Genomic DNA, 20,468 nt, shown 5'->3' with positions numbered 1-20,468 from the left:
ACTTGTTAAAACTCACTTGTTTAAAACTCATCTGCTTAAAACTCGTCTGCTTGTAACAAATTTAATAGCCATCAGTAAGCGCAAACTGGTTGTTCCTACATGTGAGTGTGGAATAATGAGGTTAAGCTAATGGCAACTTCAATCGGAGCATCTCTTAAGTTCCCACCCTTTGCAGGAAGCTGCTGTCTCCTGGATGAATTTAGAGCTGATTTCGTTGTGCATTGATTAAAGGTAAAGGGACCCCTATTAGGTCCAGTTGCGGATAACTTTGGGGTTGCAGCGCTCATCTCACTTTACTGGCCGAGGGAGCCTTCCAGGTACAGCTTACGGGTCATGTGGCCAGCAGTGCACGGAAACGCCATTTATTTTCCCGCCAGAGTGGTACCTATTTATCTACATGCTTTCGAACTGCTAGGTGGCAGGACCAAGCAACGGGAGCTCACCCTGTCACGGGGATTCGAACCGCCAACCTTCTGATCTGCAAGCCCTAGGCTCTGTGGTTTAGACCACAGTGCCACCCACATCCCATGCATTGATTCGCATCTGAATAACAGTACAATCAAAGTCTCTCCTCCCCTGCCCCATTGCTCCAGTTCACGTACTCTCGGTATGAGGCAGCAGACTCTTTCCTTGGAGGTTTATAAGCAGAGATTGGATGGCCATCTGTCATGTATGATCTGGTTGAGATTCTTGCATTGCTGGGGGTTAGACTAGATGGCCATTGGGATCCCTTCCAACTCTGCAATGGTATGACTGGCAAGTTATAGCCCTTCATATGTCACTATAGAAATGGCACACATGCAGGCCAGCACTTCTGCTACCCCAAGCATTTAAAATAGTTTGCTGTTTACTGTGAGGCTATTAGTGTGACATGAGAATAGCTACTGTACCCTCATGGGGTATGGATTTTTATTTCAGAGCCAAGGCTTTAAAGGTAGTGTATGCAAGGGAATGTATTCCTTGTGACACTTAACAGTGCTATTTGCATTCTGTCGGTGAGAAAATTCTACGGGTTCAATAACATAAGTTAATGATTTTCATTTGCTTTTATGCAATACATGGGCTGGATTTTGTTCATGGGTGCTGCTAGTGTACTTTCTCCTGCAGCTTGAGACACAACATAGAACAGATTGTCTCCTTTTCAAAATGGCCTTGATTTTCTGTGGTGAGCCGTTACACGCCAACAGTTTACCACAGAGACAAATGCTACGTGATGTGAAGCAGCCTTTGTCTTGCAGCTGTGATGTGCACAGCAATCTTAACTTCAGTCATTCTGGCTCCTCGCTCGACTTCATCAGCTCCTTTTCTTTACCTTGACACTATAATGATATGACTCCTGACTTGGCTACTAGGCTTGCTCATGAAACTGCCAAAATGTACTATATAGACTGGGAAGGAACAACACGGTTTCTCACTACAGCTTGCTTTCACATGTTACACCCTACAGTGGTACCTCGGGTTAAGAACTTAATTCATTCTGGAGGTCCGTTCTTAACCTGAAACTGTTCCTAACCTGAGGTACCACTTTAGCTAATGGGGCCTCCTGCTGCCGCCATAGCACGATTTCTGTTCTCACCCTGAAGCAAAGTTCTTAACCTGAGGTACTATTTCTGGGTTAGCAGAGTCTGTAACCCAAGGTACCACTGTACAGACATTGGCCCAACTAGCTCAGTATCGTGCACAATGACAGTCAGTAGTTCTCCAGAATTTTAGATGGGATATTCCTAGCTCTTCCTGGAGATGCCAGAGCCAGAACCGGAGACCTTTTGCTCTACCACTGAGCCAAGACCCCGAGTATACAAAATCATTTTCTGTTACTGCTGTTCTGCAATGAAAAGCATTAATGCAGGACAGTCGATTAGCTACATTTTTTTCAATGATCAAGAGAGTGGATACTAGCACTTTCTCATCAGGGACTGATACAAGAAGCTAATGGAAATGAAAACGTATATAAATGGCACATGAGAAATGGAAAGGAACCACTGAGTAATTTAGTACCACCTCCTCACTGTGCGTGTGCTGTTTATTCAAATTACAAAGATACAGATGACGTTTGTTGTTGTGGAGTTAGATGAAGCAAGGTGGCAGTGCATAGCACTCATACTTCCATAAGCTAGTCAGGCTGCGATATCCAACAAGTATGTAAACTGCATATTTTTCAGCTGACTGCTCAGAATCATTACTGAATATGTTAGGGTTTTGTTTGACAGAATTTCCATTTTAGACACACATAAAGATTATAAAATGAAACAGATGACAAATATTCCTGAAAAGCCAAGGCCATCACTGGGTGTTTATATTTTAAATCTATGACTTAATATTCTTATAGCTCTTCTGAGAGCCTGGTGTAAGCAAGGAACAACTTCTTCCCAGGATGAGCATTTACAGGAATGTACGTTCCGTTCTGAGTAATTTAAAAGAGGAGTGGCTTCAAATGTTATGAGAAGTGCTGATAGGTGGATGCACAAAGTGGCACCCGCTTCTGCCTTTCAATGTCCTGAATTAACAGGGTTTTTTGCAAGGAGGAAGTCCAACTTTAGTTATAGATTCCCTCTCCACACAAAATACCACCCCACCCGCCACTTTGAGACCTTACAGTCCAGGGGTGCCCAAGCTTTTTTCAAAGGGGGCCAAATTTGATGAAGTGAACATGCGTGAGGGCCGACCAGTTGTTGAGCTTTTTTAAAAAAATGTACCCCAAAATTGTTCGGCTTTTTTTTTTTTAGCATTTTACCCCAGGACATATACTGCCACGGGGGCCGGATTAGGCCCCCAAAACAGACTTTGGACATGCCTGCCTTACATAGAATATGCAGAAGGAAGTATCTCCACAAACCAAGTTATGAAGATAGGATCTGACCCTGACTTCATATCAGAGCTCGGCAAGAGCTCTCAAGTCACGGTCACTCAGTTTGGGTGTCATCGGAAACTGGGGGCTTAAGAAAAATCAAAAATCTTCACTGAAACCAGGGATGCAAGGACACAGATTGTTCCTGCCCACTGACCCCCAGTTCATCAGACTGGAATGATAACATTTGAAATGGGCCACTGCCATTTTTGCTTATTTTACTTCTGTGTGGTGAAAAGAAAAAGTGCAGTAATGTGTATCTTTGTCATCAAGTGTCTATTTATAGTGCCCCTATATCCAGAGCAAAGAGCTCTGGGTTACATAAAGTTCACAAGATTTCCAGAAGTTTTGAAACTCTTGGACATTAAATGTAGATTGAATTCTACAGTTATTCTTCTATGGAATTACAAAGAAGAGTTAGGAAGATACTGTGCATGAAGAAAAATGGTTAGAACAAACACTATTTTGCCTTGTCCCAAGCAATTTATTTGAACCATTTTACTTAGATGTTTTGCTGTGCAAACATGAACTCTCATTAGAATTATGAGCTTTGCCATACACTGAAAGTTTCAGAATGCTGTTTCTTTTGAAATAATACAGGCATTTTATATTCATACAAATTATGTTATACATTTAAATTTAAAATTTACAAGAACAGTCCTGGATAGAACTGTTCCACACGGGCATTTAAAAAGCATGCAGACCATTTAGACATTTACAGGTTCAAATCTTTATTGTTTTAAAATTCTACGTGTCTTTTACAATACAATAATTTGTTACTTCAATGACCTTTTCATAGTTAATGTACAATGGATTCTTTTTTTTCCTGAACCTCAGCCATGAAATATAATTTTATCAATATGATTTTTCTAAATAGATTAATACAAGACGTCTCTGTGGATTGGGAAGGTTCAGGTGCTTCTTTTAAATACAAGAGCACATCTGCTTCCCTTCAAAATTCTGTGATCAATCCTTCGAAAAAGCTTTACCTATTGCTGTTTCGTATCAGTCCAACGTTTTTCTTCTCTCTCTCTTCTATTAAAGGGCTTTGTAACACCAGTTGCAGTAGTTACCTTTTCATCTACTGAGGCAAACTCATGTTGAAGAAACTTATGATTATCTGCATGCAATGGACACTCCTCTTTAAATAACTGATGAATTTATACATATTATAAAGAATCTGTTAAAGAGTGCAAGTATTTTGATAATGATTTCACAAAAGGTCATATGCTGGTAATAATGGTAGCTAACATTTAACACCTAATAGGAACTAATGTATATTTAACAGGCTAGTAGCATGGCTAGTAAATAAGCCATGATATGTAAGATTTGCCCTTTCAGAAAATGAACTCATTTGGTCCACACTTCTAAAGTTATCCAGGTAAAAAAATTGGAACAGTTAGGCCAGACGTTGTGATGAAATCCTTGTTTCTAAAATGTAACACATTAAAAAGGAAAAAGGGAGGGGGGACAGTATTACATTGTGGAGCATTGTCATGGGACCTCAGTATAAAAAGATGATGGCCTGCTACTTGGGAGTGGTGAATGAGCACTGAAGGCCAGGCCAGAAAAAAATGGTGATGAGGAGTTTCCATCATGTGTTATACTTTCTTGTTCCATGGCACTGCTTTTACTCTGTAGAATTTTGTACCCAAAGGAACTTTAAATCTGTTTTGTGCCTAAGCAAAAACAAAAACACACATATGCAAAGAATTATTTGAAATATACCAGAGCTAGTCAGAAGACAATACTTTTTCATCTCATTTCTTTGCAGACATGGTTGAGCTGGCAGCTGCATGGCCTCCCCCCACCCCAGTCCATAATCACAGCTTGTTTTATTCACAATAATGGTTCACTAATTCATGCAAGCACAATAACACTAGCTAAATATAAATCAAGCATCCTTTGACAAGCTCAGTATCTTTAAGGTGAAAATGGTCAAATATGCAGAAATTCTCTGTGAATGGGCAATGCAACTAAATCTACCCAATTTAACAGAATAAGATATTTAATGTACATTAAGTGAAACTGAATCTCCTTTTGAGGTAAATTACTATTTCACCATCTAGTGGGCTATGGGTAAAAAATGTAATTTTGTGACACCTCAAAGCACTTGCTTCTTGATTAGCTATTGGCAGCAGCTCAGCAAATTACTGAAGTACTTGCCCCAAGATATTTAAAAGTATTTCATAGTTAGCCAAGCTTTTAGACTTAAGAAGTTGATCCAGAGCACTTTCATAAAAAATAGTAGTGTTGATGGCTATGATATGTGAGGGATGAATTAAAAAGCTAACAATTACTTTATTTTTCCGTGTATAAGACTAGGTTTTTTCCCTAAAAAATAATGTCAAAAATTAGGGGGCGTCTTATACATAGATACATCTCCCCCCCCATTTTCTTAAATCTGAGTCCCCCAAAATAGGGGGCATCTTACAGACAGAAAAATATGGTACTTTAAATATTACTCCTACAGCTGAGTTTAAAACAGAGTTATGAGTAAGAATGAGGGTAAAGTTCCCTCTTAACTAAAAGGAACTCTTGCAAATATTTTCAATGAGCCATGCTGAAACTGAATATCTATCCTTACCTTTTTTGCCTGACAATATTCCTTTTCCATCACTTTTCCCAACACCCAAGGTCTTCGAGATGCTCCTGAAGCTGGAAGGAGAATATTTATTACTTGTGGCATGATATTATCCAAACTACTTTAGGCACAAAATTGTCCATGGCCATTTATCTAGCAGGCCCATTATAATCTTAATTTTAATTATCTGATGGAATAAAAAACTTCCATATACAAAATGTTACCTCAAATTGGTACAATATTCTAAACTCATAATCTTGCATTTGAATTTGAAAAAGCGTATACTAGCAAAAATGTGTATAGTGGCATATAGTCATCTTTTTGCGACATACAGTGGTACCTCTGGATACGAACGGGATCTGTTCTGGATCCCCGTTTGCATCCTGAAGCGAAAGCAACCAGGGTCTGCAGGTTGCAATTCGCTGCTTCCATGCATGCGTGTGACGTCATTGACCGTCTGGGCATGTGCAAGCGGTGAAACCTGGAAGTAACGCGTTCCATTACTTCCAGGTCGCCGCGGAGCGCAACCCGAAAGCGCTCAACCTGAAGCATATTTAACCTGAGGTATGACTGTACTGACAAAAGAAATTGGTTTATTGTATGGTGCGTAAGAGGGATCTACTCTCACCAAGGAGCAATAGAAGATAAAAGCAGGCAGACAACTCACCTTCATCTCTGCTACATTTCAGTTGCCCAATCCAGCACCATAGGAAACTTCCTTAGGCAACTTTAAAGCTACATGGACATTAATTAGTGGGGCATACTTTGATTCTTCATCTTTTTCATGCCACCTCCCCATAGCTGTCAACTTTCCCCCCTTTTTAAGGGAAATTCCCTTATTCCGAATAGGATTCCTCGCAAGAAAAGGGAAAAGTTGACAGCTATGCACCTTCCTCAAATCCACCCACCCACAGATATTGCTTCCCTACTACTCATTAGAGAAGCAAAGCATTAAACCTCCATCCTCAATGCTGCTCAACTAATCTGCACAGAACACTTAAGTAGCAGGAGAAAAAAAGACAGCGGCTACACCCTCATTCTCCCACTGCTCAGTTCATCAGCAGGAGAGGACACCACAAGCTGCATAAAATTAAAACAGTGGGCTGGATGTAGTATGCAGCAAGGGATTGCCCACCTCTGTACTACAGATAGAAACAAAGGGCATGTTTCTTGGTACACCTGCATAATGGCTGGCAAATGTGCACATTGCCTAGAAAATGTAAAAAATGCAGTTAGGTTGTATACAATGCCCCACTCAAATACCTTTGGAGATAATGCATGGAAAATATATGTACAAAATACTATCAACTTGTAAGCATTCAATAAGTCCTGCTGGAAAATGACTGGAAAATGTGCACAATTCCCTCTTCATGTTTACATTTTTCATAAGATGTGGGAATCATGCACTAGCCAGCGGTTATATATATACTGGCCCCAACATGTATATGTAATACATGCATTCACACGTTCAAACATAAATTTTAAGCAGATTATTGCAAGACTGAATATTTAAAAGCATCAGAAGAACATTCTCTTCAGAGTTATGACACTTACCACACTCACCTGGTTTGAGATCCAGTGCAGCAAGAGATTCTGAGTGTAAGAAATACAAAGTTGGGCTAACAGTAAATAATACATAGTTGTCGTGACGTTCATCCAAAATAATGAGAACCAAATCGCCAACCTGAAAACTGGATAAAAAATACAAGGCTCAGAAGAAAAGCAGCACAATTGTATTTTTGTTTACTCAGGGGAAAGCCCTACTAAGTTCAGTGGGCTTCCTCCTAGGAAAGGGACCACAAGATTGCAGCCTGAGTTATTATGCCCTTTACACACTTTGGTGCCGTGATATGATTTTGAGGCATTATGTAGTTTTTGCTTTCACCAGCTAGGTATGGACATGTTGCCAGAATCGGGGACTGTTGTGTTGAACCAAAGGCGAAATGTTCTGGAAGACACTGTCTTGGTAGTCAAGATAACCCCAAACTAATTGGCAGTTGTTGCACGAATGAGCTCATAGATGTTTATATTCACTTGCTTTGATATATGTTAACTGGCTTGCTTTGATGCTGTGCTTATCTGTGGGCTCTGGGCTCTAGGCCCAGAGAAGGGAGAAGCTTTGGACAGCTGCCACCTATGGCCTCACTGGCCAGGTGTGATGGGAGGTTCTGGGTGAACTCATGTATGTTGCTTTGTGCATAAAGGATGTATACATGTCTCCTTGGGTGCGGACAAGCCACCTCCTTACTGCGATGTCCATCCCACTTTTGTAAAGGCTGGAAGACCTGGCAGGCTGGTTGGCTGCAAGTCCCCACCTTTTTTAAAATAAAGCATTAGAACTGGTCACTCTGGCATTTTTGACATCCTTCTTTGGTATCCCTGCATCTGACCAGTCCCACAAGCCCTCCTTTGGGCCAGTGGATCAGGACAACTTTATAAAACAAACTGCATCCCATTAGGCGTTTCTATATGACTTTGTAAAACAAAAGTACATATGTAGTGGGCTGTTGTTCTAAAAAATACAGCCAGTGCTGTGCAGTAGGTAGTATCAGAGTAGAAGTGGGAAGACATGTTCAAATCCTCACTTTCAGTTGCACAGTTGTGTGGGGGGAACCTCAACAGGAGAGTACTCCCTTAAGGATGCAGACCAGTATCTCTTGAATGACATCAACCAGGTATTTGGCAGTTTAATTCTAGGATATTATCTATCCCAACACAAACAATGCATTTTTTCAAAAGGACACCCAGGGTGGGGTGGGGCAATTAGATGCTTGCCTAAAACAATAGGAACAATTAAATAAACCAAGGCAGAGAACTGACTCACTCAATAGCTTTTCAGATATACTGTTTTCAGTCTGCGCTCAATTACTGTAGAACTTTAAAAAGCATTTACCAGAGGAGGAATTTTTTTAAAAAGAATTCAATAAAACAGAAAAAAAATCCTTGACCATTATCAACACCCATACTTACTCTCTGATTGCAATTTTCTCAGAATGTCTTAGAGACACTGAAGACATGCTTTGAGACATCTGCAAAAATGAGACAGCATTATTATTATCCTTTCCTGAAGGGTTTCTGCAACATATTCTGGCTATAGGGTCAATATTGGAAGATATTTCTATTACCACTTATTAGACTGCCTAGGGACACACCAGACACCAGTGAAGGCATAGCCGGAGTGCTCTTTAACCAATAGCCTGGATGCAAAACTGGTTCACTCTTCACAGGCTATTTTTGACAGATGAGTGGGGCCACAAAGATTCCTACCAAAAGCACATCTTGCATTGGTGCTAGATTTTTTTGCAGGGATCAGCTACACTCAGGAGTTCCAACTGGGAGTCTGCATATGGTGATGATCATTCACCTGTACTCAATTTAACTTTGAATGGCATTAACTGGATAGCTGGTACTGTACTGACCTGCCACTGTGAAACTCAATTTTAAAAAGGAAGGCAATGAGGACAGAGGCTCAGTAATGAAACAAAAATGTGTGAATGCACTGGGATGGTGGTGGTGGCAGCAGCAGCAGCAAGTTCCTTTTTACTATTACTTGTATGAGAAAGAGTGTGATGGGAAGGTTGTGACAAGGTTTCTGTGTGAGGATGTGTGTGGCAGTAGGGCATGTATGTGCACACACAAACATGAATGTAAGCACGCAGTCCTCAACTTACTGCCAATCCTGCCTACAGCCCCTTGGGGTCAAAAAGGTTGCTCACCCCTGTTGTTTGGGCTTAGAGTGAGTACTTCACTCTGAGTCAAACGGGCAAGAATATAACAAGAGTCCTGCTGTATCAAACCAAAGGTCGAACTAGCTCGGTATGCTGTTCTCACCAGATGCCTATGAAAAGACTGCAAGCAGGACTATTCCCCACACACCAAAAGGGAAAGAAAACCTTCAGAAGCTGACCAAATTATGCTCAGCATTCACATCACTACCAAAAGAGCATGGACACTTACATCAAATACTGAAACCCATATTCAATGATGCATCAAAATCATTTCCACAAAATATAAAATTTCTCTTAAAAGTATAATTTTTCCAAGGACCATTCTGTGCACAACCATTTCAAAGAAACGAACAAAAAGTAATGGGGCGGGGGGAAATCACCTCTTTTATATTGTAAAAATCTTTCATGGCATTTCCAGGTCCAACCACCATCAATAAGTTTATTAACGTGCTTTCTTATTTCATCATAATTTTAAACAAGGCTTTTAAAAACTATGTGCCTCATGACCAGATCTGGCCTTAAGTCTCAGTATATAAAATAATTACTTTTATCATCTGTTTCCTCTGTTAGGCTTTTCTCTTCAACATATTGGCCTGAATCCAAAGATCTACATGCTCGACAGGGCTATTAAGAGGCAACCAATTTGTGTTCTGCTATGATGACAGTGTAACTTTTTGTCCATATGGAACATAAAAGCTGAATATATACGCTTTTGTCCGGTCACCCCACACCTTTTAGAATCTTTCCTTTATTTTATGACATTTAAACTCAGGGTTTTTCATAGTCTCAGTCACAAAAATGACATGTTCCAGTGACTCTAGATGAAAGAGGTCTGTTTCCTTACTGCACCTCGTAGATACTAAGAGGGTCCTAAAATAACTCTCAATCAATGGAAAACTGAACATAAATCCTTGCTCTCACAGTACATCCGAGCTGAGAGAATGAACTTCACATCTCTTCTTTATGATGACGTAAATGAAAGGAAGCATTTGCTGATAAAATCTTGGGAGTATCAAGAAAAAATGCAGTCATGCTCTTGGCTGCTACATTAGTTGCTTCAAAACCAAGTAGCAGCTATAATTACCCATGGACTGGCAAAAACTAGCTTTAGATTATTCGTGCTTACTTGTGAAATAATTAAGTTACTGTTTTCCCCTTGTGAAACTTCTGTTACTGACAAAAAACGGTCTTTAAATCATACATCCAACTGCCAAATGCTCTCTTGTAGCTTTGTTAGTGTTCAGCTGAACACAATATAAGATATATTAGACTTCACATGAGGGGAAAAAGGAAAGTTTGCCGTTAAATGAAAGTTTGGCTACAAACTTTTAGAAGCAAGTTATTTAAATCAGTGAGATGTACTTTTCAAGTAAAAATGGATAGGATTACGTAGGATGGTAGTCAACTCAATAACTGCACTCACACAAGGATTACCATTGGGATGTTTACTGTAGTATTTTGTTGGAACCAACCAATAGTATTTTAGAATGCCAGTGAAAAATACCTCGTGAAAACTACTTTTTACTGCACTTCAACACCATTATTATGCAAAACTATTACAGTATCACTGATTCTTAGTTTCAAAGTAATTAGAAACCTATAATACTTCTATTCCTATGAAGTGGTTACAAAATCTCATTAAAGAAACCAGGCAAGACTCCAGCTTGCCTGCTGAATATTCTATGTTTTGCAGAGCTTTTGGGGATGCATCAATAGCAGGGGTAGCCAATGTGGTTTCCTCCTGATTTTGATGGACTATCATTTCCATCAGTCCCAGGCAACATGGCTGACTACAACACCCATCATCCCTGACCGACTACATCTGGAGGGTGCTATGCAGGTTACTCGTTCTAAGGCATGTTTTCTATACTCCCAGCACTCCTTGATGGCTGTACACTGTGGGGAAGTTCAGCAATGAGGGACAAGCCTTCCTGAGATAATCTTCAATCAAGAATGATTTAATCAATTGATCGATCAAGTCTACTGCCAACCATCCCTAAATGAACACCACTGCATACCTAGTCAAAGTCCTTTACACAAATCACAAACAGAAACATAAATAAATCTAATAAACACTCGTAGTGCTGCAATACCAGCAGCTTTCATGAGTGCTATGAGTTCCAGAACCCCATGTAGCCACATCTCTCCTGTTATGACATCATGCTTCTAGACTAATGCATCACAATTCTAGATCATACGTCTTAGACTAGATCAGCTCCTAGCAACTCCCATGGAACTGCTTCTGGCAAGGCTGTTCCTCACTATATATTGCTAGCTTTATTTTCAAGCAATACACACACACACACACACACACACGAACATACATATGAATAATTTTCCTTGTTTCTTTGAAAAACTACTCCCATCCTCAAATTCTGAAATATCTTAGATTTTTTTTTAAAAAAGAGAGAAATCAAATAAACAAAAATAATTTTTTTAAAAAGGAATATTTGCTCTCCCCACCACTTTGAAAGTATTGGTTTAATTATTATTCTTAACTCCTCAACAGTTTTCTTGGGCCTCTCAATTACAAGGATCATCACATCCAAATGAAGCCTGGCTTAATGCTGTATTATAAAGGCATACCCTCTTGAGTTAAGTCTCATTGCCACAAGCCAAGAGTGGCAAAAACCTACCTGTTTAACCACATTTGTTTTCTAAACACATAATTTTGTTATATGCTTACCAATCTTTGATTAAGCCTCTTATTTTCCTCCTCTTTCAACTGCAACGTCTATAAAACAGCATAACACAAACCTTTCAAAATTTTGTTTAAATATAGTTTTACATATATTAGTTTTATAACTTCATATGCATGTTTTCAATATTTTAAGACTGCAATTCTATACTTATGTGGGAGAGGACGGCTCATTTATCTCAGTGCGACTTAAAGTCTGAGTAAACAGGTTTAGGGTTGTGTTGCTAGAGGCTGTTTTTTAAAAACACTACAGATGTAAGTGTGTGTGTGTGTGTGTGCAGTTAAGTGTATAACCCACACTTATTTATTGTGCCACATACTTTAGTGGGTTTGAATATGTTTCAGATCAGATTTGGCCTACTGGAACAGAAATTCATACCAGCTGTGCCATCTATTAAGTATGAACTCAAATAATGATGTTCATAGCTGAATCATTTTTCTTCCGAGTAGTTACATAACTTGGAAATTCAGCTTTGATTTCATGAAAGTTAAATTTTCTCTCATTGGCTAGCAAAGAAGTCATAGAATCATAGAGTTGGAAGAGACCACAAGGGCCATCGAGTCCAACCCCCTGCCAAGCAGGAAACACCATCAGAGCACTCCTGACATATGGTTGTCAAGCCTCTGCTTAAAGACCTCCAAAGAAGGAGACTCCACCACACTCCTTGGCAGCAAATTCCACTGTCGAACAGCTCTTACTGTCAGGAAGTTCTCTTACTGTCAGGAAGTTCTAGAAGATAGAAGAAATTCTCAAAGCTTTGATACTGTTAAATTAATTTGGCCCATGGTGTCCGAGCTTCTAAGACACGTCCCAACCGCAATTTATGACCTGCAGTCTGAGGGCAGGGGAGGAATTTGAAAACAGTCATCTCTATAGATGAGCTCTCCCACCATCACCACACCAGCTTTGACTGGAGGTGGGTGAGATCCAAGTATTCATCTTCCCTTTTTTACTGGCATATGGCTGGGTAGGCGAGATCTGTATTACAAGTTTAAAAACCAGTCAACACATCTACAACCAGTCATTGTTTGACATCTTTTTAACTACAGGTGTTAGGGATTAAACTTGGGGCTTTCTGGATACAAAGCATGTGTTACATCCCTGCTTTTTCTCAGTAACCTATGAAATGTGTATTAATTGGAAAGCCAAAGTAACCACAGTAATTCCTATGTTTCTAGTTTTAACAGGAATCAGTTTAAATGTCCTAATATGAAAGGGTAGTATTGACTCTGATCCAATAGTTCTAAGCACCTAAAATGAGGAAGTGCTTTCAGTCATCCAGCTGCAGAACAGCAGCAGTAACAGTTGTGTTACTACTCAGTAATACTTAAAAAGATGTTTGTCAAAGTAAAACTATGGAACTCACTTGATTTAAGAATGGGACAATGAATTTACATTAGTTAAGAATTAATAGGATAATTAACTTACAGATCTTACAGATTACATATAACACAGTAACAGGTTTACTCAATAAACAGCAAACATGGTAGCAAGGTAGGCTTGTGCAAAAAAACAAAAACACAACAGGCTCCTGTGAGCAAAGGTCATGCTGCTGTGAGCAGATCTCTGGCTGACCAGGATCCACATGTGCAAACAAGTGCTGCACATGCAGTTCCTGGACTGGATTCTCTGTATCTTGCACTTCGAACTGCACACACAGTTTTTGTCAGTGCTTTGGGAACTGTTCGTGCTATGTCAAATAGCAACTCAGGCTCATGATGCATCCAAAATAGAATTCAGCGTCATTAAAGCTGCTATGTATGACTCTGGATAGGACCAATGGATGAATTTGTCTTTCTTCCAAATAAGCATCTTCAAGTATCTTAAAATCAGAGGGTTGAAGGGTGGCATCCAATGCACTCACTCCATTAACACAAGGATATAAGCTTGCGCAATGGAACTCTCTCCTCTGCCAGAGTACAACCCACACTCTTCCCAAATCTGGGATAAACTCCCAGAACAGATTTAGGGTGGAGGGGAGTAGAGTTCCATTGTGCTAGTGTAAACACTTGCACTAAGGGAAGAAGTCGCTTAGCACTACATTAGATATAGATAGCCCTTACAAACATTCTTACAACAACCTGAAATCACAGGCAAACGTTCCCTAAATAACCAGTAGCGGTATGCATAAGAAAAAAGGCAATCACAGTGGACGAGAAGAAGTTAGGACTTTTGCTTTTGTTAGCTCCCAAGTGGTTCCAGCCCACCTTATTTCAGCAAATGTATGACAATACATTAATACATGAAGCTGAACACAGAGGTTCCTAATCTCTCTTGAAGGCAATAAATAGGTAACCAGAGCAAAAACTACTCACTTTTTCTAACATCATTATCCTCTGTTTTTCCTCTGACAAAATCTGCACATTTTCACTAAAAATAAAATAAGAAATGGTTAACAAGATGCGCAGCTTCATTAATAGAAAAATATGTCAAATAGAGGGTGTTAGTAGATTAATATGTCACAAGAAAATGAAGATAAGCCATATTATATTCATCTTGACATGATACATTGTGTCTCCAGTGTATCTGACACGCTGTATATTCCCCGCTCCTAAATAGCAGGTGACAAAAAGAACGAGGCAGATTATCCAGGCAGATTAATTAATCACAATGCCTTGGAAAACATGCGTGGTATTTCTATTGTGCTCTTTTGGATTTTCAAAGGCAGTTCAGCAACCATTTCTGAGGTGAGAGAGTCTTTATACCAGGTGAGTTCTCTTTTTAGTTTTCACATGATAACACAGTTCAGTGAAAACACTTCCATGTGCTAATATAGTAGGGCTGTGTCCAGAAGAAACCTTCCTGGTTGGTTTGAAGAGGGGGTTGCTTTGGGTCAGTGGCTGGTACTGACTTGATGTTTCACTCTGGATCCAAGACATAGGGTAAAAACCAACAATTCCTATGACATCTACAGTATAGTCTAAATTTTCATTTTTTTAATACAGAATCGTATATTTATAGGCACCGTAGTCACTTCTGAGGGAATGAAGCTCTCAGATTTTGGACCCTTTAAAGTCTGAGGTGTTTTGTTTTCTAAAAAGAGGCCCAATGATTTCCTATGTACTTTTGCAAACAATTTCCATGAACATGACCAAAAAAAGAGGAAAAGGTGCCAGTATATGGCGCCTGCAAAAATTATAGAAGGATGGTGGACGGGTTAGAGTTATGAATAAAGAAAATTATTTGAGGCATTTAAAAAAGAATATTGTTTTCTGTTCAAATTTCCACCAAAGTCACATGCTACCAAAGCCGAACAAGGTGTAGATGGATGTGTTTTATCCCTCACAGCAAAATAAACACTGTAATTGGAAGTAAATGGAGAGTGCCGATAACCAAATAAAGATGTCATTCACAGAACTATATACTCCTCTCTCTGTCTGTCTCTCTGCCTAGTGTTTTCCCATTCCTGAAGAGCTTGGAGGAGATGTAAAAATGTATCAAATCAGATCAAAATATAAATACAAATTCCCTCCATAATTCCAGGTTGTCCGAAAGCCTTGCACCCACAGCCTATTCACCTCAGATTTGAGTTGCTTCACATGACAGCGGAGTGGGGGGGGGGCATTTTCAAACATTTCAAATAAGAATAAAAAATTCAAAACAATGCCTACTGACATTCAGATACATATCTATTTCAAGATTTGTGTACTAACTTTACAGCCATCATGCTTGTTTCCAGCGTGGAATCCATTTTTCCTTCTTCTGTGGTATCTGACGTTAATCGCTCAGTTTCTGCTGTAAAATCAGCCGCACAAGCTCCGGGAGGTTCTGAAGGAGGAGGTAAACAGGCTGGTGGAACAAAATTGCTACTTCTCAGCTTATTAACCTCTTCTTCAAGTTTCTTCTTCTCTTCGAGTAAACAGGCTCGGTCTTCAGAAAGACTTTCAATCAGATCTGAGCAAAAGGCAGCCAACAAGTAATATTCAACATTCTGATATTCTGCAGAGCAATTAATTGGATTCAAACTACATGTACAAAAGATTTGCTTACCCTTATCCCTTTCTTGCTGCTGTATTATTGCTTTTAATTTGTCACTAAGATCATTTATTATGTTCTCCTTTTTCATTTTTTCTCTTGTTAGAACAGTGTTAAACGTCGTCTGAAAATACAGAATCAGCATTATTTTAAGCAATACAATGTACATATACATGACATGAAAAAAATAAATAGGTACTGTAACTTTTCAATCTCTGAAGAGGCTACAACGTACGAGCTTTGGCCTCCTCCCTCAGCAGCCATCTATCAGAAGCCATTCCATCAGGTACAGGAGAGGGAGAGAGGTAAGATTGAAAGACTGGGAACTTTTGGCTCTGCTTCTTCGTATCTTTCAGTTCCAGCTTGCTTTCCCCACCTCCTTTCCCGTTCCTTTTCTTTTTTGTGCTATCTTATCATCATCAAAATTTGTAAGCTGCTTTGTGAGCCTTCTTTGACTAAGCAGGGTAAAAATGCTTTTTGGAAATAATAATAGTGATTGATTGATTGATTGATTTTACTTTTTAGAAGCATAAGCCCAGAATGCATCCAATTTTGATGTTCTCCAAGCTGCTCATGTCTCCTTGTGCCAGCATCTTTCAGATGTAGTGGCACAATTGCCAATCATGCAGTAGATTTCAGATGTATTTCAGATGTAGTGGCACATCTCAGATGTAGTGGCACAATTGCCAATCATGCAGTAGAAGTTGTTTGGAACCCCAGTGAAAACTCCACTCAGATGAACAGGGATTGTATAAGAACAAGCAGTGGCTGTATGTGACATGTCAGAAAACCAGTACTAGCCTGAAATGCTAGGCAATAATCTCTTTGCAAGCTAAAGACATAAGGAAACCATCAGAAGATGCTGGAATTCTGAGGAATGAGAATTTCTAAGAAGGCTGTGAAAAACAAAGGAGCTCCCAGTTACTTTAAAGCATCCTCAAGTGTATCTAATCTGAAATCTTGAAACAGCCTCGTCTACCTGCTGTTCTGCAGTGAGTGATGTCCGAATGTTTTGCATTTCCTCATTTTTTCTTTTCTCATGTTCTTCAAGCTGCTCCAAAAACTTCACTTTTTCTTCCTGAAGTTTTTCTTGAAGTTCTGCTACTAAGCTTGATGCAGATGATTCAACCGAACTAGGAAAAGGAAAACATTGAAAATTTAAATGGCCAGCCCAGGATGGTACGAACAAACTACAAAGGGAAACCTTAAACCTCAATATCACTTTATCTGGTGTTTCCCTGGCTAAGAAATTCAAAATTCTGACTAGTCAAGGGGAAACATTCCCGATAAATGTATGAAAAAGAAGCAAGATTCTTAGCGCACAGTGTGTTCGCCTTCTTTTGCTTGACTTTGCAGGAGAAAGTTCAGATGTTGTGCAAATAATCAGTGTGTTCATGGAAAGATAGGAGAGTAAAAAAAAACATCTAAAAATGAAACTAAATCTTGGTTATAGGAGGAACAATAAATTTAGTTTTGATCTAAACTTGCATTAATCCCTATATTACAGTATAATGGGATTGCAAAGATGGAATTCACTATCAAGCAATTTGCTGCTCTAAAGTCAGAGAAATTCAAGAGTTAATAGTTGTCTAAATATACCCTACTACAATAGCAGGCAGGGGAGCCTTTGTGAATCAGGTACACCACCAGCATTATTCAAATGCAAAATAATCCAGCTACAGACACGTTACACAGTGGTCTTGACATGCCACATAGGAAGCACAATGTATATTCTTGTTTTAATAAAGAGATGGGAAAAACTCTGTAAGAAATGGATCTGCTTCCAATACCGTCTTTCTTGAATATTCCAAGATTCATTTCTCATATGTTAAGACAGCTAAATTATTCTCCTTGTAAAGCAACGTATTAAGCAAGTCATTTCAATTACACAGTAAAAACTCTCAGCTTACTGAGATGATAGTGTGGAAACACTTCAGTCCGGTATTACACAATTCCCATGCAATTCAACAAACTCAACTCATGAAAATTACATTTAGAATTTTAAATATGATAAAACAACTTGGCACTAAGCACATTATGTCTTGATGTGGTCATGCCTCACAAACTGGCTTGATCCCCAACAACTGAAAATGTATTATTTTTGCTTTTAAAACTTTGGTACCAATGAATCCCTTCCACAATCCCCTGAGAATATAATAAAGCTCGATTTAAAAAAACAAGTTCTATAATCTACAAAATAAGGCTGCAGCTCTGTGTTTATTTCCAGATAAGAAACAAAATCCATGTGGCTCCCCTTTCTCCTAATTCCAGGACTTCTGCCAAGGTTACTTTCAAAGAATCTCAGCCTAGCGTTATATTCAAACGAGGAATCCTGGTTAAAAATAAACCCTGCCCTTCGTCCAGCATGCATAGTTCCTTTCCGTCCTCATAACAACTCTGTGAAGGTATGTCAGACGGACTCAAGATCTGCCAGTGATCTTGGAACCGGCCTCCTTTCAGTCCTAATCTTACCCTCTAACCAAACAATGGCTCACCACTGTTTGCTTCTAGTGCTCAGCACATCCAGTTGCAGACATGAGAGAAACTGGAAGCTGTATTGTCCCACCACATTCCCACCTGTTCCCCCTCCTCCAGGCATTCCTGCACCCAACTATATATATATGTATGCCCAGATAGGTTAGTCTTTACCTGAACAGTTGCCTGAGCCTGGCTTCTTCTCTTCTTGCTCTATTTGTCCCCAACAGCCTTGGACTATTTCTACAGAGCACAATGCTTTAACCTTCTAAACAAAGTATTCCAAGGGTTTCCTGGTGATGTTAGTCCCTGATCTTGTTGGTGCACATCCTTGTGGATAGGGACAAATAATCTTTTCCTCTGGCCAAGAGGAGTGGTGAGCAGACAGATACTCAAGGATCTTTGACATGGGGGCACTGGCTCCACTCAACCATGCCCCAAAAGCTTTGGATTGCCTTTATCCCTAGCAAGCACCCCAGATTACTCCTGCATCAAGTGGTCTAAAGTTGTGTACTCTTGGAATGGAGCAAAAGAACAGAGAGTTATCCCCCCCCCCCCGAGTAAAAGAGAGAGTGTATAGATATATACAGATTTATATAAAATAAAATCTCCCTTGCATCTATCCTATCCCCCTGGACTCTGAACTCGCTCTTTGCTGATTAAAAGGCATGGGGTTGCCCATGTGCAGGGAGAACAAGACATTTGCATATCTCCCCCCCCCCCCCGGCAACCACCACTTTGTGTCTATACAGAGGATGACTGCATAAAATTTCACCCTAGATGGAAAAGCTGGCTCAACTACTAACAAGATCACTGAAGAAAGTTCCTGTGGCAGTCCATGGCCCAGACTGCACTATGTGAAAAGTTCCACACAAAGAGAAAAATGCAGGCTGCCTAAATAAAATCATTATGTCTGACTTGACCTGCATGTAACAGTTTTGAGTAGATAATGTCTTGGATTGCTAGTTTGTTGTTGCTGCTGCTGCTGTGGTTTTAAAAAACCTTTACTTCATTAACCCATAATACTTTAATTTACACGGTCAAAAAGACTTACATTGTCAACAGAAAAAACTTAAATCCATACTAAAACCAACATAAAGTACATATAAAGTATTAGCTAAAGAACCTTGAAAACAACTAAGTAGTTGATCATTAATAAAGCTATCTTAGACTTACTTTTCATTATTCATGTTGAACAAACTATTGACTCATGGAAGAAAATACTTTGAGTGGAGATGGAGGAAGTCAAAGTCTAGCTAGCTGAGTAGGTCAGAGTTGTTGGGCTAATAATGTCAAGGTTGTGAGTGCAGGGTCCATACGAGTTGGGTGGGGTGGATGGAAGCCTGTGAGATTTTCTTTGGAGTAGAATACATTGTCCACCTGTGCTGGACTGGGTTACACTTTTCCTTACGGCACATTTTGTAGCTTTGGAGTGCTGTAAGATCTGTCACTTACTTAACAGCCTGTGACATCTGTGGTACAAAGTACCTGAGGCTGCTGCACAGTTTTGTGGGTTGTCCAGATACCACTGAATTGTAAGATTTTCTATGAAAATTAGGGTAATCTGCATTTTAAAAAACAAAGTATGCCCTAGGTATATGATCTAATTTTGCATTGGTGGATGTGTGGGTTTTTTTGGTATTTCATAAACAAAGCTAAAAAATGAAACTGCCAAGCTTGTCTAATATTTATTTTCTATTGGCATCAATTCATTGTTAATAAACAACTTACAAAACAGGCATTTTTGCCATGGAAAAATACCCACCCCACATAACTAGTGCTGTGAGTGGCAGGACTCCTTGGTGGACAAAGACTGGGTAATTCAAGCTCTAATATCATCCAATGTGTAAACTACAAGGCGTTGTCCATGTGGCTGCCTCTGAAGACTACTTGGAGGATCTCAACTATTCCAAAATAGATCACCAAGACCATAGAGAAGAATAGATTTCTTTGGTTTAAACTAGTTTCCCTAGCTCAATTAAAAAAACAACAACAATGCTGACTTAACCTATAAAGCCACAAACAGCTTGTAGTCTGAGGAATAGCCTGATCGCATGTGAACATGTTCACTCATTAATATTTTCCTCCAAAGCCCTTCTCTCTATTCCCCCATTAATAAAAAACTGAAAAGCAGTCGGTGGTATTGCATTCGGCTGTGT

The 20,468-nt window shown here is 39.5% G+C and overlaps 1 protein-coding gene across 2 annotated transcripts in view; it reads right to left on the bottom strand.

Annotated features, from left to right (window-relative positions):
• Positions 1 to 3,562: 3,562 nt before the first annotated feature.
• Positions 3,563 to 20,468, bottom strand: part of RB1CC1 (RB1 inducible coiled-coil 1) — a 39,345-nt gene continuing 22,439 nt past the window's right edge. Inside the window, exons 15-23 of one of the 2 annotated variants that reach the window (XM_081873973.1) lie at positions 16,814 to 16,967; positions 15,850 to 15,958; positions 15,513 to 15,753; positions 14,175 to 14,229; positions 11,847 to 11,894; positions 8,403 to 8,461; positions 6,987 to 7,123; positions 5,436 to 5,506; positions 3,563 to 4,527 (exon numbers count right to left, since the gene is read on the bottom strand). In XM_081873973.1, the coding sequence (XP_081730099.1) occupies positions 4,450 to 4,527; positions 5,436 to 5,506; positions 6,987 to 7,123; positions 8,403 to 8,461; positions 11,847 to 11,894; positions 14,175 to 14,229; positions 15,513 to 15,753; positions 15,850 to 15,958; positions 16,814 to 16,967 (952 nt within the window). In that variant the 3' untranslated portion in view covers positions 3,563 to 4,449. The remainder of the gene's footprint in view (positions 4,528 to 5,435; positions 5,507 to 6,986; positions 7,124 to 8,402; positions 8,462 to 11,846; positions 11,895 to 14,174; positions 14,230 to 15,512; positions 15,754 to 15,849; positions 15,959 to 16,813; positions 16,968 to 20,468) is intronic. The other variant, XM_081873974.1, reaches the window with a different exon arrangement.

The sequence above is a fragment of the Podarcis erhardii genome (assembly GCF_964252035.2).
Source record: "Podarcis erhardii genome assembly, chromosome: 8".
Lineage (NCBI taxonomy): Eukaryota > Metazoa > Chordata > Lepidosauria > Squamata > Lacertidae > Podarcis > Podarcis erhardii.
This window is presented reverse-complemented; position numbering and strand designations above follow the sequence as displayed.